We start from the raw sequence: 25393 nt of genomic DNA, 5'->3' as shown, positions 1-25393 counted from the left end.
CCTAAAAAAGTTTAATCTAGTATCTTTACTTAAGGTAAAGAAATACTTTCTTTTCCCAAGGAGTCTTCTAGTGTTGGTATTAAGTATTTTTATGTCTGACACGTCATTCAGATCTCTTAATTTGTCCATGCCGTTACCTCAGTTTGGCCAGGTTTTCTGCTAGGGTCTCCTACTCTCAGCCTGCAGTGATATCATGGGATTTATTTTTACCAGATAAAACCATTACTGAGATTTCCCCAGTCGTGGCTACTCACAAGTTAAACCAATACACACACACACACACACACACACACACACACACACACACATTTTGTTTGTGTGTAAAAACAAAACATGAAGAGCCAACATTCTTTTATTTTTTAAATGCACTCATGAAACATCTCAAAACTGATTTGCTTTTCCTAATTTCATTTCCTGCTAAAACTTCCTAGTGGAGAGTATTTGTGTATTGTAGCTTTTGTCTTCAGTTCTGTGTCTCTTTGGGACCCTGTAGTGATGTGTAGATATGGCTCCTAAAATGGAATCAGGGAAACAATAGGCTCAGTCCTGTTTAACATTATCTTCTATGGGTTCTTCGTCATAACTGGACTCTTATTTTCAAAAGAGCATACTGTAACTTACTTGGAGTTGTGCAAAAGCTAGAAAAATTAATATTTTAGGAAACAGATTCATCTATACTTACCTTAGTTTCCCAGGAATTGAAGCTATTTGGATTTTGTCCTTCAGATCTTTTATCAACAACAACAGAAAGTTAGGATTATTTCTATAGGGGAAAAAAGTAGGGACAGGATGTAATTTCTGCATACTTGGGAGCTATGCCTGGGAGGAATGGGTCAGCTGTGTCCTTTCTTCTCAGTCTCACTCTCAAAAGTATGGATTCCAGGACCATCACTGAAAGACAAACTCCCTTTTGTACAATTAACTGTGCAGCGACTGCCAGAATCTCATTAGGGGAAATGCGTGAAGATGATGCATGTGAGATATTGAACGTTGTTTCCAATTTTTAATTTGCAAGAAAGGATTTAAGTAACACCTGTATAAAATGTTTAATCCAGAAATGGGGTTCTGGAGAGGACTCTATTCTTCATATATTTTTGGTATGTATTTCCAGGGATTGGCCCCCTGTGTATTTAAAAAATTGACTCCTCACTTCAGTAGTCCTTTGGGCAGGCTAGTCTCTCAGGCCAGCATCTACCTTTACCTTCTGTGATTAAGTGCCTTCAGGAGAGCAACTAGGAAAAATAAACAGTTGTGTGGAATGAATATGTAGCTGTGTCTCCGGAACTCAAAGCTAATTATGAATTGTCCTTTACTCTGTAAAACCAAGGTTCCTCTAGGGAAAAAGACAGCCATATAGTCAATCCCCAGAGAGATACAGAAAAAAATTTTCTGGCTTGTGAGGAATTAAAAATAGACAAATTAAAGACAATGACACCATTGTTTCTAATGCATGGAGTAAATCCATTATGGCACATTTTTGGGTTTCTTCAGCATCAAAGGTCTAATTTAACTAGCTCTGGACTTTAAAAAAAAATTTTTAAGATATGTATTTATTTAAGAGCGAGAGAGCATGAGCTGGATAGTAGGGGCAGAGAGAGAAGGAGAATCAGGCTCCCCGTTGAGCAGGGAGCTCAATGTGGGCCTCAATCCTGGGACCTCAGTGTGGGCCTTGATCCTGGGACCCCTGGGATCATGACCTCAGCCAAGGGCAGTGGTTCAGTCGACTGAGGCACCTGGGCACCCCTATTTCTATTACCTTTGTGCTGTCATAGCATGATGAGTTCTCTTAAGATTCTTGCAAATATTTCCAATATTCTTCTAAGCTTTACTGTGTGCATGTATTTTTTTAAAAAAGTTTTCCTTTTTTCATGAGTGTAAGGAGCCCATATAATCATATTACAAAAATATTTTCTCTACTATGTTTCCTGCATATTTCTTTAAGATATCACCATGTGAATGCCTTTCTAGGGAATTTCTGGAGTCAGGCATAGTAATACAGAATAATAAAATGCTCATTCCCATTTGGTATTTAAGCAAAAAGAATAATTGATACATTCAGACTGAAAGTAAAGGGATGGAGTAACATCTTTCACGCAAATGGACCTCAAAAGAAAGCTGGGGTAGCAATTCTTATATCAGATAGATAGGATTTTAAACTAAAGACTATAGTTAGAGACACAGAAAGGCCGTATATTATTCTTAAAGGATGTATCCAACAAGTGGTTATGACAATTATAGATATATATGCCCCCAACAGGGGAGCAGCAAGATACACAAGCCAACTCTTAACCAGAATAAAGAGACATATAGATAAAAATACATTAATAGTAGGGGACCTCAACACCCCACTAACAGAAATAGAACACCCTTGCAAAAACTAAGGAAAAAATCAAAGGCTTTGAATGCCATACTCTACAAGTTGGACCTCATAGATATATATATAGAACACTACACCCCAGAACCAAAGAATACTCATTCTATTCTAATGCCCATGGAACATTCTCAAGAATAGACCATGTTCTGGGACACAAAACAGGTCTCAACCGATACCAAAAGACTGAAATTATTCCCTGCATATTCTCAGACCACAACTCTTTGAAAGTGGAACACAACCACAAGGAAAATTTTGGAAGAAACTCAGACACTTGGAGACTAAGAACCATCCTGCTCAGGAATGATTCAATAAACCAGGAAATCAAAAATCAAATTAAAGAATTTATGGAGACCAACGAGAATGAAAACACAACGGTCCAAAACCCATGGGATACTGCAAAGGCAGTCCTAAGGGGGAAATACATAGCCATCCAAGCCTCACTCAAAAGAATAGAAAAAACTAAAATGCAGTTTTTATATTCTCACCTTAAGAAGCTGGAACAGCAACAGAGGGACAGGCCTAATCTACGCATGAGGAAGCAATTGACCAAGATTAGAGCAGGAATCAATGAATTAGAAACCAGGAGTAGGGTAGAGCAGATCAACAGAACTAGAAGCTGGTTCTTTGAGAGAATTAATAACATTGACAGACCTCTGGCAAGACTTATCCAAAAGAATAGAGAAAGGACCCAAATTAATAAAATTATGAATGAAAAGGGAGAGGTCACAACCAACACCAATGAAACTGGAAGGATTATTAGAAACTTTTAGCAACAGCTATATGCCAATAAATTAAGCAATCTGGAAGAGATGGAAGCCTTCTTGGAAACCCATAAACTACCAAGACTGAAACAGGAAGAAATTGATTTTTTAAAAAGGCCAATTAATTATGAAGAGATTGAGTTAGTGATAAACAGTCTTCCAAAAAATATAACTCCAGGCCCGGATGGTTTTCCTGGGGAATTCTACCAAACATTCAAAGAAGAAATAATACCTATTCTCCTAAAGCTATTTCAAAAAATAGAAACAGAAGGAAAGCTACCAAACTCATTCTATGAGGCCAATATTACCTTGATCCCCAAACCAGGCAAAGACCCCAACAAAAAGGAGAATTACAGACTGATTTCCCTAATGAATATGAATGCCAAAATCCTCAACAAGATCCTGGAAAATAGAATCCAACTGTAAATTAAAAGGATTATCCATCATGACCAAGTGGGATTCATCCCTGGGATGCAGGGGTGGTACAACAGTTGCAAATCTATCAGTGTCTTAGATTTTATACAGAAACAAAAATTCAGAAATCATATGATTCTCTCAATAGATGCAGAAAAAGCATTTGACAAAATACAGCATCCTTTTCTGATTAAAACCCTTCAGAGTGTAGGAATAGAGGGTTCATTTCTCAAGCTCATAAAAGCCATCTATGAAAAGCCTACAGCAAATATTATTCTCAACGGGGAAAAGCTGGAAGCCTTTCCCATAAGATCAGGAACACGACAAGGATGCCCACTCTCGCCACTATTATTCAACATAGTACTAGAAGTCCTTGCAACAGCATTTAGACAACCAAAAGAGATCAAAGGTATCCAAATCGGCAAAGAAGAAGTCAAAATGTCTCTCTTCGCAGATGACATGATACTCTACATGGAAAAAACAAAAGAATCCACTCCCAAACTATTAGAATTTATAGAGCAATTCAGTAATGTGGCAGGATACAAAATCAATGCTCAGAAATCAGTTGCATTTCTATACACGAATAATGAGACTGAAGAAAGAGAAATTAGGGAATCCATCCCATTTACAACAGCACCAAAAATCATACGTTACCTTGGAATTAACTTAACCAGAGATGTAAAGGATCTTTATTCTAGAAACTATAAATCATTCTTGAAAGACATCGAGGAAGACACAAAAAGATGGAAAAATATTCCATGCTCATGGATCGGAAGAATTAACATAGTTAAAATGTCCATGCTACCCAGAGCAATCTACACTTTCAATGCTATCCCGATCTAAATACCAATGACATTTTTCAAGGAACTGGAACAAATAGTCCTTAAATTTGTATGGAACCAGAAAAGGCCCCGAATCGCCAAGGAACTGTTGAAAAGGAAAAACAAAGCTGGGGGCATCACAATGTCGGATTTCGAGCTGTACTACAAAGCTGTGATCACAAACACAGCATGGTACTGGCACAAAAATAGACACATAGACCAATGGAACAGAATAGAGAACCCAGAAATGGACCCTCGGCTCTTGGGGCAACTAATCTTTGATAAAGCAGGAAAAAACATCCAGTGGGAAAAAGACAGTCTCTTCAATAAATGGTGCTGGGAAAATTGGACAGCTACATGCAAAAGAATGAAACTTGACCACTCTCTCACACCATACACAAAGATAAACTGCAAATGGATGAAAGACCTCGATGTGAGACAGGAATCCATCAAAATTCTAGAGGAGAACATAGGCAGCAACCTCTACAATATCGGCCAAAGCAACCTTTTTCATGACACATCTCCGAAGGCAAGAGAAACAAAAGATAAAATGAACTTGTGGGATTCATCAAGATAAAAAGCTTCTGCACAGTCAAGGAAACAGTCAAAAAAACTAAGAGGCAGCCCACGGAATGGGAGAATATATTTGCAAATGATGCTACAGATAAAAGACTGGTTTCCAAGATCTACAAAGAACTTCTGAAACTCAATACGCGAGAAACAAATAAACAAGTCATAAAATGGGCAGAAGATATGAACAGACACTTTTCCAATGAAGACATACAAATGGTTAACAGACACATGAAAAAATATTCAAAATCATTAGCCATCAGGGAAATTCAAATCAAAACCACACTAAGATACCACCTTACACCAGCTAGAATGGCAAAAATCAACAAGGCAGGAAACAGCAGTTGCTGGAGAGGATGTGGAGAAAGGGGATCCCTCCTACATTGTTGGTGGGAATGCAAGTTGGTACAGCCACTCTGGAAAACAAGTGTGGAAGTCCCTTAAAAAGTTAAAAATTGAGCTAACCTATGACCCAGCCATTGCACTACTGGGTATTTATCCCAAAGATACAGACGTAGTGAAGAGAAGGGCCATATGTACCCCAATGTTCATAGCAGCATTATCCGCAATAGCTAAATCGTGGAAGTAACCGAGATGCCCTTCAACAGATGACTGGATTAAGAAGCTGTGGTCCATATATACAATGGAATATTACTCAGCTATCAGAAAGAACGAATTCTCAACATTTGCTGCAACATGGACGGCACTGGAGGAGATAATGCTAAGTGAAATAAGTCAAGCAGAGAAAGACAATTATCATATGGTTTCTCTCATCTATGGAACATAAGAGCTAGGAAGATTGGTAGGGGAAGAAAGGGATAAAGAAAGGGGATAATCAGAAGGGGGAGTGAAGCATGGGAGACTATGGACTCTGAGAAACAAACTGAGGGCTTCAGAGGGGAGTGGTGTGGGGGAATGGGATAGACTGGTGATGGGTAGTAAGGAGGGCACATATTGCATGGTGCACTGGGTGTTATACGCAACTAATGAATCATCGAACCTTGCATCAGAAACCAGGGATGTACTGTATGGTGACTAACATAATGTAATAAAAGAACATTTTAAAAAAAGAAGAGCAGAAATGATAAAACTAAGTATTGATGACATTAAAATGTAAATTTTCTGTGTCACAAATGACCCCATAAACAAAGTTAAAAGATAAGTGGCAGATAGAGGAAAATAATCTGCTATGTATCAGAATCCATAAAAGTTCATATCAGAACATGTAAAGAAGTCCTACAAATCAGTAAGAAAAATGGCCTAATCAAAAATTATGCAGAGGATATGAACAATCCACGGAAGAGGAAACTCAAACAAAAAAATATATGGAAATTTACCTCCAATAATTAGGGATCAGAGAAAAAGTAAAAGCAAAATGGGATTCTGTTTCACACCAATCAGGTTGGTGAAAATGAACAAGTCTGACTGTGAGGATGTCAGGAAAGTCATGTGCAGCCAGTGGGAGAATAAATCAATACAATGAATTTAGAGATAAAAGTTACGATATGGTCCTACCTAATTGAAAATTCATACATTGTATGACCCAAGAATACCAATACCCAGCATATACTTCTGGATGTAAACCCCAGAAAATTCTCACAAATGAACACAAGGAGGCATACATAAGAATAGTCATTGTAGCATTTTTCAAAAATAGCAAAAATAAATAAATAAAATAAATAGAAAGAAAGAAAGAAAGAAAGAAAGAAAGAAAGAAAGAAAGAAAGAAAGAAAGAAAGAAAGAGCTGGAACTAAATTCAATGATAAAAATGGGGTTCAGGATAAATAAAACGTGTCATATTCACGTTTGAATACCGTGCAGTAATTAAACTGAATGAACTTGATCTATCTCACGTATGATCATGGACAGATCTCAAAAATCAACTAGAATTTTATAAGTACGTTCTAGAGTGGTATTTCTAGTATGGTATCATTTATGTAATACACAATATTCTAAAAATGTGTAAGTATACATAATTTTAATGAATATATCCAGAAATAAATGGGAACAAGAAAACAGAGACCAGCTAGACAGCCCTTTATAGAAATTCTGCTGTGAGAGGCGAGAGATAGCTGTAGCTAGAGGTGGGGGTATAGGGTCTGAGGAGGGTGATGACCTTTTTTTTAATGGACAACAGTAAAGTTTGTTTGCCTGCAGAGGGGAATGAACCAGTAGAGAGACTTAAAATTATCATTCAAAGAGAGCAAAATCCTGGAGAAGGTGGGGTCTGGGTTGAGTGCAGGAGGGGATGCTACAGTATTTGGGGGGAGAGATGGTGTTTGCACCCAGGCAGTGAGAGGAAGTGGAGATGAATTTGTAGGTGTTTAGGAGGTAATCTCTTCAAGAAGCATGTTAATTGCGTGGGTGGGTGGGTGACACTGAAGGGGCATCTGGTTTGATGACAGGGAGAGACAAGAGGACTTCTGATCAATGATGGACCCTGCGCTTTCTGAGGGTGGTGGACTATGCTGTTGTCACTCCCAAAGAACTTCTCATCTGTAATCCACCTGCTGTATGTCCCCTGAGCACCAGTGCTTCTCACACACTGGGCATTAGGTTCATTCTCGGAAAGGCACGCTGCGCCGGAAGGTCCTGCCCCTGCGGCATACTGGTCCTGTGATCTAGAGCAAGTCACACCACTTCTCTGGGCCTGTTTTCTGCCCCCTCAGGGTGGTTAACCGCGTTTGCGATTTTGTCCATGAAACACTGTGGGGAGGCCGCGGGTTAGGACTTCTGCGGACACACACAGCGGAACTCCCCCCCCCTCCCGCCGCTCCCCCCGCCCAGCGCCCCAGGGCTCCGGGGTCCACCCCGCGCCTCTGTCCTATCTCTGCCACCGCTCCCTCTCTACACTCGGCTTTCTCTTCCTGCCTTGTGGCTCCAAGTCTCCCACCAGTGGCTGCGGTCAGCGTCGTCGCCAAGGGCTTGAGGGCTCCGTCTGGGGGCGCCACCTCGCCCACCTGACCACCCCCGCAGACTCTGGACCCTTCGCGGCCTATCAGGGAGCCCTGGGCAGGGGACACTCCCAGCAGCGCTGCCAGTCTTAGGGGCCCCGCGTCGCAGAGGAACCACCCCCTCCTCCCTGAGCGTGCACCTGTCTTGGGAGACAGTCCGATGGTTCCGGGGTGCGAGCATAGATGAAGTCCGGGGGTCTGGCAGGCCTGTGAGCGCTTGTCTGCGTCTTCTGCTTCTCTTGCTCCCTGTCCCTGCTCGGCTGCCCCTTCTCCCTCCCCGACACCCCACCCCCCGCCCCTTCCCAGCCTCTTGGTCCCCCTGCAGGCAGCGCGTGGGGGAGCCTCACTCTGCCCTCCTCTGCCTGAGCCAACCAGCGCGCGGAGGGGCCGCTGGGCTCCTGCTGCAAGCCCATAAAACCCCCACTGGACTCCAGCCGCTGCATTCCCTCCTCTGCTGGTCAGGGCTCCTGGCCCCGCGCGGGCTTCCCTGGGGCTTCCAGCCCAGCGGGCGTCCCCCGTGGCCCGGACCTCGCCACCAAGCGGTCTTAGGGACTTTCCGTTTCCAGAAAAGTTGGGAGAAAGTGAATTTGGGGTGAATTGGGAAGTGGTGGCAGCTCCCCAGGCTTCCTTCCCTTCCAGAAGCCTCACCCTGCACAGCCTCAACCATTCTTCTTTTCCTGACACCCTGTCCTCCTCCCTGAGCCCTCTTTCTCTTCGCTCCTAAGCTTCCCTCCGCATTGTGGGATCAGCATCTCCTCCTTCCTTATCTCTTTCTCTCTCCTCCTCTCTATTCCTACCTATTTTCACCTTCTCCCTGTCATTCCCCCCTTCTCCCCATCTGAAACCTTGCCCTTTTCCCTCCATTTCACCCATCAAACCTCTCCACTTGCCCCCACACTGTCCATCCCTCTCTCGGCCTCCTTCCCTTCCCTCCCAGCAAAGTCAGCCATGGATTATGGGCCTGCCTGGGCTGCCAACCCCACTCCTCTGGGCCCTTCTCTGCCCCCAGTGCCACCACACCCTGGCTGGGCCGGGATGAGGAGCTGGCCAAGGTAGAGATCAGAGTCCTGGGCACCGTCCTGGTGCTGGCGACATGGGGCAATCTGACTGTGCTACTGACCCCGGGGCAGCCCAGCCGTAAGCGCTCCCACATGCACCTGTTTGTTCTGCACCTGGCCCTGACTGACCTGGGCATGGGCACTCTTCCAGGTGCTGCCACAGCTGCTGTGGGACATCACCTACCACTTCCAGAGCCCTGACCTCCTCTGCCGGGCCGTCAAGTATCTGCAGGTGCTTAGCATGTTTGCCACCACCTACATGCTGCTGGCCATGACGCTGGACCACTACCTGGCTGTTTGCCGCCCCCTGCGCAGCCTCCAGCAGCCCAGCCTGTCCACCTACTGGCTCATCGCTGCTCCCTGGCTGCTGGCTGCCATCCTCAGCCTGCCTCAAGTCTTCATCTTTTCTTTGTGGGAGGTGATCCAGGGCACTGGAGTGCTGGACTGCTGGGCAGACTTCCGCATCCCCTGGGGGCCTCAGGTCTATATCACGTGGACCACCCTGGCCATCTTTGTCCTGCCCATGGCCATGCTCACGGCCTGCTACAGCCTCATCTACCACGAGATCTGTAAGAACCTAAAAGTCAAGACACAGGCCCGGAAGGTGGAAGGAAGGGGCTGGAGGACTTGGTACAGGACCTCACTTTCTGGCCCAGCTGCAGCCATGCGGGGGCTGCCGTCCCGTGTCAGCAGCATCAGCACCATCTCCAGGGCCAAGGTCCAAACCGGGAAAATGACTTTTGTCATCGTGCTGGCCTACATCGCCTGCTGGGCACCCTTCTTCAGCATCCACATGTGGTCTGTGTGGGACAAGAATGCCCCTGATGAAGATTCCACCGACGTGGCCTTCACCATCTCCATGCTCCTGGGCAGCCTCAGCAGCTGTTGCAACCCCTGGGTCTACATGGGCTTCAACAGCCACCTGCGGCCACGCCCCCTGCGCCACCTGGCCTGCTGCGGGGGACCCCGGCCCCAGCCCCGCTCATGGCACTCCAGCGACAGCCCCTCGAGCTGCCGCACCACCCTGCTGACCTGCTCCAGCGGCCTGCCCACGCTCACCCTCAGCCCCAGACTCAGCGGGGACCCTGGGCCCGAAGGCTCGCCGAAGGACTCGGTGCAGGCGGATGGCGAGGCCTCCACTGAGACCATCGCCTCTTAGGGAACACTCGCCTGTGGGGCTGGTGGAGGAGCTCTGCTCATCTCAGCAATGGGTGTAAAAGCTGGGAGGGCCAGGGTTGGAGTTAGAGGGAGCCCATTTTGAGGCAGTGTGAGGGGGCCAGAATGGCCGTCCTACCCGTGGTATTACAGGTGCCTCTGGTGTGCGGGCAGACCCTCGTTTGCTCCCAAGCTCCCACCTTGGGAATCAGGGAGAGTCAAAGCCTCGCTTCCCTGATCCTGTGCATTCACAGGGTGCCTGGGGGCCCACGCCTGTGGTGGGTGTGGTGCCCCAGATCTCAGGCGGGCTGAGGGTGGTCCTGTCTGTGGGTCTGCAGGTGGCAGAGACTCTGGCTACTCTCCCGCCTTGACTGTTTGTCCCCATCCTAACCCGACTAGCACACCCAGTGCAACCAGGAGGGGGGAGAAGTGAGAACCTGTGAGAAGGATCCTCTTTCTCTGTCTAGATCCCAGGTTTGTTTGTTTGTATAGGGAGGCTTCTTTCATGAAAGAACTAAAGGGGGGGTTACAGCAGGTACACCAGCTTTGCCCGCTGTGCCCGCCTGTCTGCTGAAGGGAGATGCACCTGTAACTGGTAGAAATTCCACAAATGCTCTTTTTTCTTCTCCCCATATCACCCACCCTTACAGGATGGATGACAGGGCAAAGTAAACCCTCGGGGGGTGACCCCCTGGGAGGGAGTAGGCGAGGGAGGGAGAAAAGCAGAAGATGAAGATGGTCACAGTAAGATTAAGAGTGAGCAAAGCCTCTGAGGCAGCACGTGTTGGTGGCTCTCCTTCCTCCCCCAAGGGATCCACACGCACCCTCCTCTGGGATGGCCCAGGGGAGACATCCTTACAAAAAGTGTGGCTGGATCATGACTCTGGATTTCCTTGAGGCTTTTCAGAGCTTCCCTACGAGCCATGTGTGCTGTGATGAAGTCAGGAGCCCAGGATTTGAGACTCGACTCTGCCGTCAGGTACCTGTAGGACCTTGGGCAGGTGCCCTCCCTTCCCTGGGCCTCTGTCTTCTTACCTGTTAGGACAGAGATGACCCACTTATCAATCATCATGGACCTTGGTCTTTCCCAGCTCTGCCCTGTCATGACTTTGCAAGACTGGGCATGGGGTTATAGCAGAGCCCTTTCTAACCAACAGGCTCTAGAAGAGTTGCTGGACTTTCATGACAATAACATTTATACCCTTTGACTCAATTCTGGTGGCTGTGGGTCCCACCGTGGTCATACCGTCTACTTTTGCCCTCCATTCTGTGATGCTAAACCTGGGAGGGACAGCAGAGCAGGTAGACTCGGGGCTTTGCCCTGTGTATCCTTGTGATCAGCAGTGGGATTTAGATCATGGGGTGGCTTCCCCACCTGAATTCCAGATTCTAATCCTTGGTGGTGGAAAGAGCGTCAGCTGAAAAGTCAGGAGAACTGGGTCTTGGTTCTGCCGCGACTGATGGCCAATGTGGGGAGAATGCTGGCTAATCCTTCGTCTCTGTTACAAAGTCAAATAGGACTGTGGATGTAAAAGAGGTTGGAAGATGCAGGAGCTCTCTACTAGTGGAAGGGGCTGCTAATCTAATTAAGAGCTCCTGAGAGCAGCTCCAGGGAACAGGCTCTCTGCCCTCTACTCTTAGGAAACTGTAGGAAATGGCTGTAACTTTGAGCTTTAGGAGGTCACTCAGCTCTGAGAAGCCTCCTTTGGCTTCCCTAGAAGAACCTAAACTGAGTGTTGTGAGTGAGCAAAGTGTCCCTAGTCTTCAGTGCTGAAGAACTGGGGCGTGGGACACAGACGCTAATGGGACCAAGGCTCAAGGCAGATGTGAGGGCCCACGGTCTCTCTCCTGCGTTCTGTTGCCCATGTGAGCCCCTGACATTCAACCACTTCTTCCTTGTCCATCCATCCTGGAGGAGCTGGGTTTAGGAGCCTCCCATGCCAGCATGAGCTGCTGAAGTTTCCTGCCCTGCATATGTAAGCCACCCGCCCACCCCCCCCACACACACACCACAGTTCCTCTTCCTCGTGCCCAAGTCAGTACCAGGTAAACCGTTGCCCATTGTGATGACTGGGAGAAGGGACACCAGTTTTGTACTTCAAAGACTTCACTTTGAGTCCTGCTCTCATCGCTTTTTTGTCTGTATGATCTTGGACAAGTCCTCTAAACTCTCTGAGCAACAGTTTCCTTGTTAAATAGAAACAACAATGCCTACCTTGTTGGGCAGGGGAGCCGTAAGATCATAGACATAGAACGCTCTACAGGGAAGATAATGATGGCCCAGCTCCGCACTGCATCCTGAGGCTAACCTCCCATGGGAAGCATGGAGGAGGGTCTCTGTTGTCTGGCGTTAATCTCACTTCTGACAGCTAACCCCAGGAGAAATAGAACCATGCTGTCTCCGAGCTGGGCACTTTTGTGAAATGTTTATGCCATCCTGTGGACTAGAACCCACGTGGGAGCAGGGGATAAGGGGTGGGCAGGGCGGAGAGCAGCAGGAGGTGAGCTGACCTTCTCTGGAGATTTCCCAGAATGTTTTTTTATGTTGTTTGGTATAGGCCAGTAAGTTTCCAGATGTCTGTGTCTGTGTTTTGTATGTAAATAGGTCTTTTATTTTTCAAGGGGCTCTAGACTCAGTCCAGGCTGTGGTAAGCTTCCTCCTGGGTCAGAAATCCAGGGATGGGGTTAAAGTTGACCAATAAAACTCCTTAAGAACCAGAAAAAAAGAATGATTGGAATATAAAGCATTTATAGGTCATTATCATGCAATATGGGGATCTCTGTGCAACAGTCAGCTTGAGGTAGTAGAACCACAGTATGTATAGGGTGTTGGGAATGGGGTACAAAAGGGAGAGTGAACAAGAACCAAGTGCATTTCTCCACTTAATAATAATTTTGTCTAGGATCCGTTCTTTCTATCTTAATGTCATCTGTGGCAGGCTACCATAGGTTGCCTACTATATTGGCTTTTGTACCATCCCAAATGGAAGTATGTCCACGTTGTAATGAAGTGAAGAAAGATTTTCCAAATTTTGTGTGCAACATGGTAGGGAATTTCACGTTGTGATGGAAATGCTTTCATGAGGATCAAGCTTGCAAAGATCTTTCCCTTCTATTTCACAAGCTGGAAATTCACTGGAATTTTCTTCTGCCTTTGTGGACAGTAACATTTGGCATGTGGATTTGTTTTCTGTGGTATTTAGATTCACTTTCTGCTGACATAGTCCCTTTTTTGCAGCTTCACCAGGAGAGTTAGCAGCCAGCAGGCATTTCTTCTCCCTAACAGTTAGGGGTCAGCATTTTTTTTTCTTTAACACCCATCCCTCCCAACCCTAACAAAACAGAAAGAGGTAAGGACTTTAACTGATTTTTTTAAAAGTCTAGACATCACTTCTCTTACTAACTTTTCTTCATGAAGGTATTGAGAGCTTCTTCCATCATGGAAATTGATTTAAACTTCTCTGTGGTGTTACACTTTCATCCACTGACACCAGGTAGATGTGTCAACACACTGGTTAATGGATGTGGGATTTTTTTTTTTTTTTGGAGAAAATATAACTATCCAGAATAAAAAAAAATATAATAATGAAAATTAAAAACTCATTGGACAGATTTAATAGTGGATGGGAGAGCACATAGGAGAATAAATTAACTAGAGACTACATCAGAAGACGTTGGACATTAATGCATTGTGAAGAGACAAAAAGAGAAAAATGAAAGAGAAGTTAAATGTGGAAGTCTAACATTAGTTTAATTGACAATTCCAAAGAAAGGAAGAGTCAAGTGATATTTAAAGAGCTAATATCTGAAAATTTTTATAGATTTGGTCAAGCACAAAAATCTAAAACTTCAAAGAGCAAGTCTAACACGTTCTAACAGTATAAAATTAAAAATTTGTGATATACAAATTGTAAAAAATGGAAACTAAGGACAAAAGTAATAACTCAGGGGGCATGAGTGGCTCAGTCAGTTAAGTGTCCAACTCTTGGTTTTGGCTCAGGTCATGATCTCAGGGTCATGGAATGGAGCCCCATGACAGTCTCTGCACTCAGAGGGGAGTCTGCTTGAGATTCTCTCTCACCCTCTCCCTCTGCCCCTAACTTCATTCACCTGTGTGTGCTCTTTCTCTCTCTCTCTGTCTCTCTCTCTCTCTGTCTCTCTCTCTCTCTCAAATAAATGAATAAATCTTTAAAAAATAATAATACCTGAAAAGGAACAAGGGAAAAACAGATTAGCGTTCCAAAAACAACATTAGCCAGAAAGTTGATTTCTGAACAGTTTCAGTGAAAACCAGATACAAGGGATTATATCTTGAATGTTGTGGGAATGGGAGGGTAACTGCCGTACTAGGATTGTATCAGCAAGAACAACATCTGTGAAGGATAATGTGGTAAAAATAAAGTAATGACACGATAAATAGAAGCAATGTGGAGAAGGTGGAAAATGTGCCCTTCTTAACTGTGATAATAGGCAAACTTTGTGTTTTCCTTCCTTAGGCATAATTATTTTTAAAAAATCTTTCTCTGAAAGTTCTTTTATATATGATGTGTGATAAGCCCAGTGTGTGATGTCTGAGTGTTCTGTTTCTTCTGTCTGAGGTGTTTGTTGGCTCTCATGCATAGCACCTTGTTTCATGATATATTGTGGTAGGTAAAATAATGGCCTCCATAGATGTCCATGGCCTAAATCCTCAGGATAACATATTCAAACTCTGTCAACCTGCTACTTCACATGGCGAAATGGATTTTGCAGATGTGATTAAGATTAAGGACTGGGGATTGTCCTCATTTCTCTCAGTAGGCCCTTAACTTCAGAAACCAGAGAGATGGTAGCATGAGAAGGAATTCACTTACCCTTGCTGGCTTTGAAGAAGGAGGAAGGGAGCTACCAGCCAGGGAAGAGGGGAAGCCTTTAAAAACCGAAGAAGGGAAGGGTACAGATTCTTCCCTAGAGCCTCCAGGAAGGAATGTAACTCTCCCTACACCTTGATTTTTAGCCCAGAGAGGTCTTGTCAAACTGCTAATTTTCAGAAGTATAACATGATAAATTTGTTTAAGCCACCAATTTGTGGTAATTTGTTACCTTATGTTGCCAATAGAAAAGTAACACAGTTAATTTTGGCTCTGTCTGCTTACTGCCCTTGAAAAGTTCTTTGTGGGTTTTCTCTAAGGCCCAGCAGGAGAACACCTTCCTTCCCGGAGGATTTGTGTTTGTGTCTGTCAGGCACCTGAGGACACTTTGTTAGGGATATCGTTAAGCAGAAGCAAAGTCTGAGATTCCCAATATATATACTAAGGCTGCTACCTTCATGAGTGTCTCTGTCTGGTCCAGACTTCTCAAAGATTTTTCTCTCCTCCATGGCCCTACCATATTCATTGTTAAGGCACCCTTCTGTACAGTTCATTTCAATTGGGTTAGGAAGCACACTTAGTTCTGTTTTATTTTTTTAATTTTAAAAATATTCTTTGAGTGTAGTTGGCCCACAATGTTAGTTTCAGGTGTACCACATAGTGATTTGAGAAGTCTCTATGTTATACAATGATCACCACAAGAGCAACTATCATCTGTCACCATGCAACGCTGTTCCAATACCATTGACCATATTCCCTATGCTGTGCCTTCTATTCCCTTGACTTATTCATTCCATAACTGGAAGCCCGTATCTCCCACTCCCCTTCACCCATTTTGCCCATCTCCACATTCCCCTCCCATTTCTCAACCATGAGTTTGTTCTCTGTATTTATAGATCTGATTCTTCTTGTTTGTTTGTTTTGTCTTTTAGATTCCACATATGAGCAAAACCATATGTTATTTGTCTTTCTCAGTCCGACTTATTTCTCTTAGCATAATGCTCCTTAGGGTGGTCCATGTTGTTACAAATGGCAGGATCTTGTTCTTTTTTATGACTGAGTAATATTCCATTGTGTATATATATACCATACCTTCCTTATCCATTTGTCTTCCTGGACACTTAGGTTGCTTCCATATCTTGGCTATTGTAAATAATGCTGCAATAAACTAAGAGAGCACATTATCTTTTTGAATTAGTGTTTTTGTTTTCTTTGGGTAAATACCTGGTAGTTCTGTTTTCCACTTATCCTAAAGATGTACCTCTTTGTGTCCCAGTTTAAGATGAAGAGTATTTCCTAGGGGCACCTGGGTGGCTCAGTCGGTTCAGCATCTGCCTTCAGCTCAGGTCATGATCTCAGGGTCCTGGAATCGAGTTCCGCATTGGACTCCCTTCTCAGCAGGGAGCCTGCTTCTCCTTCTGTCTCTCCCCCGATCACGCTCTCTCTCTCTTTCTCTCTTTCTGTCTCTTTCTCCCCTCATTCTTTCTCTCAGATAAATAAATAAATCTTTAAAAAAAAAAGAGTATTTCCTATAAGGCTTCCCATCTAGGGAAGACCCTGAGCCTTAACTTCCTTTTGCAAAGCTTCTGAAATGAATCCCCAAATTCACCACATTTGGAAATGCTCTCAGGGAAAATGAAAGTTTGGTGTTCCAGTGTTTAACTTTCTGGGTTCTGAATCACCCAAAAAATCCACTGTTGGTGTTGCTTTCTATCTTGTTAGCTTTTTGATGCATTTTATTAATTTTTTTCCCTGTTGGTAGTAATTCTGAACAATCTAGTTTTCCATTATTAGTAATTAAGGCAACTCCTGTCATTTCCACTTCTAAAAAAAAATCTTAATTTGTCCATTTCTCTTTGTTTCTACTGCTTTCACATTAATTCATGCTTTTTAAAATGTCTTATCTCTTAAAAACACCAAATCTATCCATTTATGTTTTTTTCCTTTGGCAGTATCCTAGTGTTAATATTATTGGTTATTTTCGTGAAGGCAGTCAGTTACCTGCTTTCCCATTTTCACCTATCTGATCCTTCTAGAGTGATAGTCAAAAAACATTTATGAAATAATTTCAATTACTTCAAAAAAATTCTTTTGAATTCTTTCCACTCTTTTTAGAATAAAGCCAAAACTCCTTACCATGACCACTAGGACTCTGTAGGTTCTGACTTCTGACTACCTGTTCAAACTCATCTCATACTCCCCCTTATTCACTGTATTTCAGTCACGGTGCTCTCTGAAGTTGACAACTCTTACTTGCTCTCTGTCACATTGTTTTATTTGTTCATAGCAGTTATCAAAATCTGCAATTATTTTGTACCTTGCCTGTCTTTCGTATTAGAATGCTTACTCCGTGAGGGATAGTATCTCTCCTATTCTGTTCAAAATCATAATCACCTCAGTCATTACCACATTGCTGGCATATATTTGCAGCTCAATAAATATTTGTTGAATGAAAATACATATTCGTTTTTTCCTATATGAGTTTTTACATGTTATCTGTGTTCATATTTGTTTATCACCTATGGCTGGATTTGTTAACTGTAGGCGAAAATTCACTGTGTGTTTGTAAATGACAAAATATTTTAACCTTCTTGTATGAGTACCAAATATTTTTCTTGTTCCCAGAAGAAATCCATACATTCGATTTTCATGTTTCTACAATTTAATGGAGCTCCAATTCTAGTTGGTCATAGAGTAAAATAAGTGCTTTCATAAATTCTACACAAGGGAAAGAATTTCAAGGGGAGAAAGAAATTGAATTTCGAATAATTTAAATGTGCTAGCCTTTTAAGAAAAAAAAGATATGAACAACTTCTAACAGAAACTGCTAGCTAAGAGGCATTTATATGTAAGAATCCAAGTTCAGGTATTCAGAATGATTCCTTGTACAAATCAGAATAGTTTGGCTAGTTCAGTTTCGAAAGAGCTGTGTTTTTCTTCATCATTTTATTACAGATTAGAATATAATACAAATATGCATTTTATTTTTTGTAAGACCACTTTGTTTTCACATGGAAAAACTGCTTAATCTGATTTTAATAAATTTCATCTACTGGTTTCACTGATCACGTGAGCTAGAATTACTTCTACATATCTAGCATTCTTAAAAATGTATTATTATGTGTTCAACCAAATTGAATTTTATTTCTTTCTTTTATTATGTTCAGTTAGTCAGCATATAGTAAATCATAAGTTTTTGTTGAAGTGTTCAATGATTCATTAGTTGCGTATAACACCTACTGCTCATCCCACACGTGCCCTCCTTAATACCCATCACCTGGTTGAATTTTATTTCTGACAAATGTTTCTGTTATCAGTAGTAATTGTGTTGCTCTGGAATGCCATTTTTTAAAAGATTTTATTTGTTTATTTGACAGAGAGAGAGACAGCGAGAGAGGGAACACAAACAGGGGGAGTGGGAGAGGGAGAAGCAGGCTTCCCGCAGAGCAAGGGAGCCGGATGGGGGCTTGATCCCAGGACCCTGGGACCACGCTCTGAGCTGAAGGCAGATGCTTAGCGACTGAGCCACCCAGGCACCCCTGGAATGTCATCTGATACATAATTTCCCATATCCTTTGTTAACCCTAAGACCTTGGACTAACAGTAAATTGATAATTAGTGAAAATATTAGGATACTTGGACAACACTTAATAAAATAGAACACAGAAACATTGATTATGAGGTCCAGTTTTAATTTGCTTCTTATTTTTATGTATTATCAGATAGTTACCAAATAACACTTTGACAGGGCATTTAGCTACCTTTAGACTATGTTAAGACACATCTTTATTTTTACCTCTTTAAGAAACATTAAAGGGATGTGTGTGACTATAGGCATTTATAAAATGTATGCCTATTGCTGTTCTGCTGAGATGCTTGTGTTTGAAAGATATTGTCAAGTATCGTCTCTTATTTTTCTCTATGCTGGTGAGGAAATAGGAGTTACTATCTCAGTCTTTGGGGGCTTCTATCACAAAAACACCATAGATTAGGTGGCATAGGAATAGATATTTAGTTCTCACAGTCCTGGATGCTGGGAAGATAGATGTAATAGAAAACTGCTAAATTGTGTTAATTTTTTTTTTTTTTGTGGTAGAAAAGGATATCCCAAAGGTTTACGTTGTATTGCCCTTTAGGACATTAACCAGTTCACGTATAACTTAGACATTTTACTTCAATGTTCTTTTTTATACTCCACATGAAATCACATTTTTATATTCTCTTTTGAACTGGTCTCATCATCCTACTCTCCCTCACTGAGGGGTTAAATATAATGTTTGACATGTTTTCATCATGTCATGTCATTTCATCGTGTCATTGAAAAATTTATTATAACATTAACAATTATACTTTGACAGCAACAATTTATAAAAATATTCAATTATTAATGACAGCAGCTGTGTTTTCTGTATAAGATCCATACATAGGCACCAATTAATAAGCTGCTTGAGACATCATCAAGAACCTCAGGTGTTTTGTGAAGGCTCTGTAACACCTTGCAGGGAGTGTTTCTGCTTCTATAGCTTCTGATGATAACTTGGCATTTAATCAATCAGCCTTGCCTACTTCAGGGCCATGGATGAGACAGAAAACAGTGAGAATCATTTTACTCAGTTATAGACTAACACACAAAAAGTGGTAACATATCCAGTGCCAAATTAATTGATCCAAAGTAAGTAAATGGGGTGAGCTGTGTTAGGCAATAAGGTCTGTTTCAGAGCCTGTACCATCCAAGGTCAGCTTTAGCAAGAACTGAAATTCAACAGCAGTAGTCTAGGGAATCCCAAGTCTCATTAGGCTGAGCATAAGGACCATAAAAGCCTCAGACACATCCAGAGCTCTGGGGACAAGAGATCTTTCCAGCTGTACAGCCAGACCTCAACTGGGGCTTAACGTATAAGGAAGCAGTTAAGGCACAGACTTGGGCAACTGTGATGGTCATCCGATAACTTCTAATTTTGCTGGACTGAAACTGTGTAGGGATTGGTGGGATGAACAGCAGCGTAACATATTCCTTCCTTGAACTCACATAGCTCCTGACATGCAGTCATGAACGTTTCTCAGATGTGTTTATTCAAAGCTCCACTTAGCTCCCTTGCTCCTCTTTCTGTCTTTGAAACCATTTCGATACCTCTCTGACATTCATCATTTTTAAATTTAAGAAATCCTTTGAGTTGCTCCAGGTTCATACACTTGGAAGCATTCACAGAGCAATGGCATTCTCATAGCATCAGGGAATTGTTGGACTGTGGTATAGGAAGGTGATAACAAGACAGGATCGACGTAATGTAATAGAAAGCACTGGATTCGTGGCAGTATTGTCTCATCCTAGATCCTCTTTTCCATTTATTTATTTCAGTTGCTCTTTGCTAAATTCTTCACTTCTCCTAAACAAAATTTAAGATGCAGTATTTCAAACAAAGATTAGAACAGAAAGAGTATGTCCTTCTCAGTAGGAAACACCATCATTCAACAAATGGTGTCCATTTCTTGGTGTTTCAAGAGAAATTAGAATTAGAATTACAACAGATGCCCCCAAAATAAGTTCACATGGCATTTAAGCAAGTCTTTTTCTGTCATTGTTGTGATCAAATTTCTTCTGAGAATGTTCTTAGCTCAACACAGACAAAAATAAACAGACAAAATAGAAAAATATATTGTTTGAAAAAAATACAACCACCCCCACAAGGAAAATTTTATTCCCTTTCTTAGTATTTTCTGTGTAGAACTCTGGTTCCTTGCCTAGAAAAACTAGAGTAGTTGCTCAGCTGTCCATAAATAGCCCTTGATTGTTTAAAGAGTTTGATGATGTCCTCTTTCCTCCATGCTGCACTGGGTACTTCCATAAAGACTTTCATTTCTTATTAAACATTCTCAATTCCTTTGGCTCATTTTGCCAACTTAAAGACATTTTAATTGACTTTTGCAATTCTTAGTTTATTCTTAGAATGTGAAGCATGAGACACTTGAGAGGGTCTGATCCTCCACTTGAGAGGGTCTGATCCTACAGCTAGGAAAGTGATAGTGACGCTGGCATTTCTGAATGTTGCTTCTCAGATCCCAGCAGGAGTTTGGCCTAGGAAAGTCTGTTGTGGTGGAAGGTGGTTTTAGGTGATGAATATTCCTTCATGCTGACGGGGATGGTGCTGTTTTTGTTCTTCATGGAAGAACTCACAGGCTGAATTTCTTAATGTGGTCAGAGACTTCAGAAATGTAGAAGCTAGAGGTATTTCTGCCAAGCATGGCAGTTTGTCAGCATTGAAAATGAACCTTCCATATTGGTTGGCATTATGTTCTCATATTATCTGAAGGCAGAAAATTTCTTGAGTCAGTAGAAAAATTTAAGAATAACTGGAATCTAGTCCATACCTCAGTTACAACTCAAATATAGGCTTGTCTGTATTTGTCTCCTGAAATTTAATAATGTCAACATAACTATTAGTCAAATCCTATTATGCTAATGTCCTAGGAATGATCTGAAAATATTTATTGTACTGAAGTCCTCAAATACTAAATATTACTTTAGAGAGGTGGATCATAGACTAGGACTTAACAACGGTTTGTGGTAATTTGGTTTTAATATCTTTTACACACTCTTATTTAATCTGCCTTTATGATTATTTCATTTTAAAATGGTCTGTTTTAGTACAAGCTTATCTTTCTCTATGCCTGTGCTATGGAAATAACAAGTGTATAATGCAGGTGACTACCCTTCGCATATTATGTTTTCACATTAGGAGATAATCACATTTTTTCTCAGTCATAAATTACAAGAATGCTTTGGATTCTGCTTTTCCACTTGTATTTTACCCCTTGTTTTCAGAAACCTCTTTTCAATTGTTTTTTAAAATAACTTTGGTTGGTCTTTCTCAGATTCTTCCTAGTTTTCCAATGATGAGCTTTGAAATTAGATAGAAGATTTTAATGAGAGCTTGACCTGATCTAATTAAACATCTTAGATCATTGGAGAAAACACCAGAATGCCATCTCCATATGGAAATTCACAATCCTTGGTATATCCAAAGAAGATTAGAAAATTTCCATTGTATCAGACCTCGAGTAGGACTCTACATATGACAGAAAATGGTTTCCTGTGTTTTTTTTTTTTTTTTTACTTTGTTTTGTTTCCCAAATGGTTGTAGAGAGTGAGGTAGTTCCTTCCATTATTTATCAGATTGTAGAATTAGATGCACCTGGGCATCTAACTCCATAGGCAGGTGAAGAGGATGGTCACATATATGCTGTGACCAAGGCATCCAAAAGTATTTTCAGCCCCAAATCTCTCTCTCACTTGCTTATCTTGAAATACTGTACAAAGTGAAATTTCTTGATATTAAGTATTTTTCTTTTTGGAATATCTGATAACTACCTCACATAATTTTCCCTGACTGATTTGAGAGAACCAAGTGCAACATGGAATGGGTAACAGGGACTGAGGACAGAAAAATGCAAATTTTGTCTATCTACATCAATATTTTACCAAGAGCTAGTTCTTTTTTTTTTAAAGATTTTATTTATTTATTCGACAGAGATAGAGACAGCCAGCGAGAGAGGGAACACAAGCAGGGGGAGTGGGAGAGGAAGAAGCAGGCTCATAACAGAGAAGCCTGATGTGGGGCTTGATCCAACAACGCCGGGATCACGCCCTGAGCCAAAGGCAGACGCTTAACCTCTGTGCCACCCAGGCGCCCCGAAGAGCTAGTTCTATATTGAAAATATACTAATCTAGAGAGAGAAACATCTGCTAATTCTTCACTGTTTCAAGGGAAGGAATGTGCCAATGTTCTGCGATTTTTTATTTGTAATCTGAGATATTCTCACCAAATTCTGGGAATGAATGTATATTCATTCATTCATTCATTCATTCATCCAAAAGCAGCATTATTCTGATTTCCCATATTATCCTTTCCTATGAAATGGGTCATGGTGAACCTCCTTTGTACCTGCCTCAGTGATATGGATCATGGTGTTGGTCTCTTCTTTTGGTGATTAGTGTATCGCAGCCACTGTCCTACTCATCTTGAGTCTGATGATTCCTTTAACTTTAAAGATAAAGATATTAGTTCCTCATACCTGTTCTCTACAAACTTCCCATCCTCTGTCACCTGGGATAATAAATAAATGCAAAGAACATGAGTTTTCTGTCTTTTCTAAATGATTTATTACCTAATTTGTACATTCGTAATAGCATCTAACTTTTGTACAATATAGCAACTTATAGCACAAAGCATTCTTTCAACTTGATAAATAATCATACAGTAAGCATTGTGGTGTGAGTACAAAGATGAATAAGAAATATTGCCTATCGGCACCTGGGTGGCTCAAACTGGTTAAGCATCTAACTCCTGGTATGGGCTCAGGCTCCGTGCTCAGCATGGAGTCTGCTTGAGATTCTCTCTCTCCTTCTCCCTCTGGACCACCCCCCCTACTCTCTCTCTTGCAAATAAATAAATAAATAAATAAATAAATAAATAAATATTTAAAACAAAAGAAATATTGCATTACTTTTGGGGACTTAAGTCATTTTTTTATGTAAGTATATTTTGTTCATAAATAGAGTATATTTGATTCTCAAAACAACCTTGGACGATATTATATCCCTATATTAGATTGAATAAACAAAGAATAAAACTCAGGTTTGATACCTTGCCTGAGGTCACTGCACTGGTGAGTGGTAGAGCTGGGCGTTGAATCTAGATATTTCATTCCAGAACACTTGCTCTTAGAGGTTATAACGTTGTCTCATAAAAAAATGGAATGAATTGAGTGGAGCACTGGGTGTTATATGCAAACAATGAATCATGGAACACTACATCAAAAAGTAATGATGTACTGTATGGTGACTAACATAACATAATAAAATTAAAAATATATAAAAAATAAATAAATGGGAATGATTTTCCCATTCTCATCATCTCATGTCCAGTTCATTTTCTCCCTCCCTCTCTGGTTTGTTATAAATGCAACTTAAAAGCATTATAGGAATGAAGAGTCAGAAGGTAAGCAAACTATTCCTCATTTTATTTATACAGTAATATATATTTCCTACTTCACAGAACTTATGTTTTTCATCTTGGAATATGATTCTATAAACATATAAACTCAAAAACTGATTATATATATATATATATATATATATAATTTTATTTTATTTTATTTTATTTTTTTGGCCATTTGTCTTAGTCTTTCTTCTTGTGATTTGATTCTTTTTTCTCTAGGTCGCTTGGTATTCCAGATTCCGTGAAAAAAAGAAATGATTCCAAGGTGACAGAATTTGTTCTTCTGGGCCTATCATCTTCCTGGGGGTTACAGCTGTTTCTCTTCTTAATATTTTCTTTATTTTACATGACTGTTGTTCTGGGAAACTTCTTGATAATGGTAACAGTGCGAGGTGATGCCCGCCTGCTCCAATCTCCTATGTACTATTTTTTGGGCCATCTGTCCTTCATTGACCTATGCCTTAGCTGTGTTACCGTGCCCAAGATGTTGGGAGATTTTCTACAGCAAGGCAAGATCATCTCTTTTTCCGGGTGCCTGGCCCAGATCTACTTCTTGCACTTTCTGGGAGCCAGTGAGATGTTTCTGCTGACAGTCATGGCCTATGATAGGTATGTTGCCATCTGTAGTCCTTTGCAGTACCTGACAGTCATGAACCGCCAGCTGTGCTTTCAGTTGGCTTTGGCCTGTTGGTGTGGGGGCTTCATCCACTCTCTCACACAGGTCACACTGGTGATCCGGCTGCCCTTCTGTGGCCCCAATGAACTGGACAACTTCTACTGTGATGTCCCACAGGTCATCAAGCTAGCGTGCATGGACACCTATGTAGTAGAGGTGCTGATGGTCTCAAACAGTGGTCTGCTATCTCTCGTCTGTTTTGTGGTCTTGCTATTCTCTTATGCCATCATCCTGATCACCCTGAGAACGCGCTTCCGCCAGGGCCAGAGCAAGGCACTCTCCACCTGTGCCTCCCACCTAACTGTGGTCAGCCTGATCTTTGTGCCATGTGTATTCATCTATCTGAGGCCTTTCTGCAGCTTCTCCGTGGATAAGGTGCTCTCCACCTTTTACACAGTGGTCACACCCATGTTGAATCCTCTCATCTACACACTCAGAAATGCTGAAATGAAGACAGCCATGAAGAAGCTGAGAAAAAAGCATGTGGCATCCTTCTGCCATATTAAAGGATGAACAGGAAGAGGTGAATTAGAAAGCATAACTTTCTTGGGACAATCTTAACTCATCCTGTACATGGGTATATGCATGAAACCAATGTGATGACTTTGGCATAAAAGCCGGCATCAAAATTAGGAAGCATTGCTGTTGATTGCTATCGCGGTATAGTGGCTTTGCTGGGTGTTCAGTATTAAGCAGGGAAGTCAGGAGTGTTTATTGGCCCAGAAATTGAGTAGTAGGTTCAAGAGTACATCTTGAAAGA

General features: G+C 41.9%; 2 protein-coding genes across 2 annotated transcripts; both read left to right on the top strand.

Annotated features, from left to right (window-relative positions):
- The first annotated feature begins 8843 nt into the window (after positions 1–8843).
- On the top strand, positions 8844–10112 carry LOC113249460 (vasopressin V1b receptor-like). Its single transcript, XM_044380950.2, is given in 3 exon segments — positions 8844–8880; positions 8883–9085; positions 9087–10112. Coding segments are annotated over 3 exon segments (1266 nt in total).
- Positions 10113–10234: 122 nt separating this feature from the next.
- LOC113249459 (olfactory receptor 4Q3-like) lies at positions 10235–25146 on the top strand. Its single transcript, XM_026490972.2, has 2 exons — positions 10235–10386; positions 24177–25146. The coding sequence occupies exons 1-2, from the start codon at positions 10235–10237 to the stop codon at positions 25144–25146; spliced, it is 1122 nt and encodes a 373-aa protein (XP_026346757.2).
- Positions 25147–25393: the final 247 nt, after the last annotated feature.

The sequence above is a fragment of the Ursus arctos genome, unplaced genomic scaffold (assembly GCF_023065955.2).
Source record: "Ursus arctos isolate Adak ecotype North America unplaced genomic scaffold, UrsArc2.0 scaffold_4, whole genome shotgun sequence".
Lineage (NCBI taxonomy): Eukaryota > Metazoa > Chordata > Mammalia > Carnivora > Ursidae > Ursus > Ursus arctos.
Note: the sequence above shows the minus strand (reverse complement) of the source record. Positions and strands in the feature narration are given on the sequence as shown.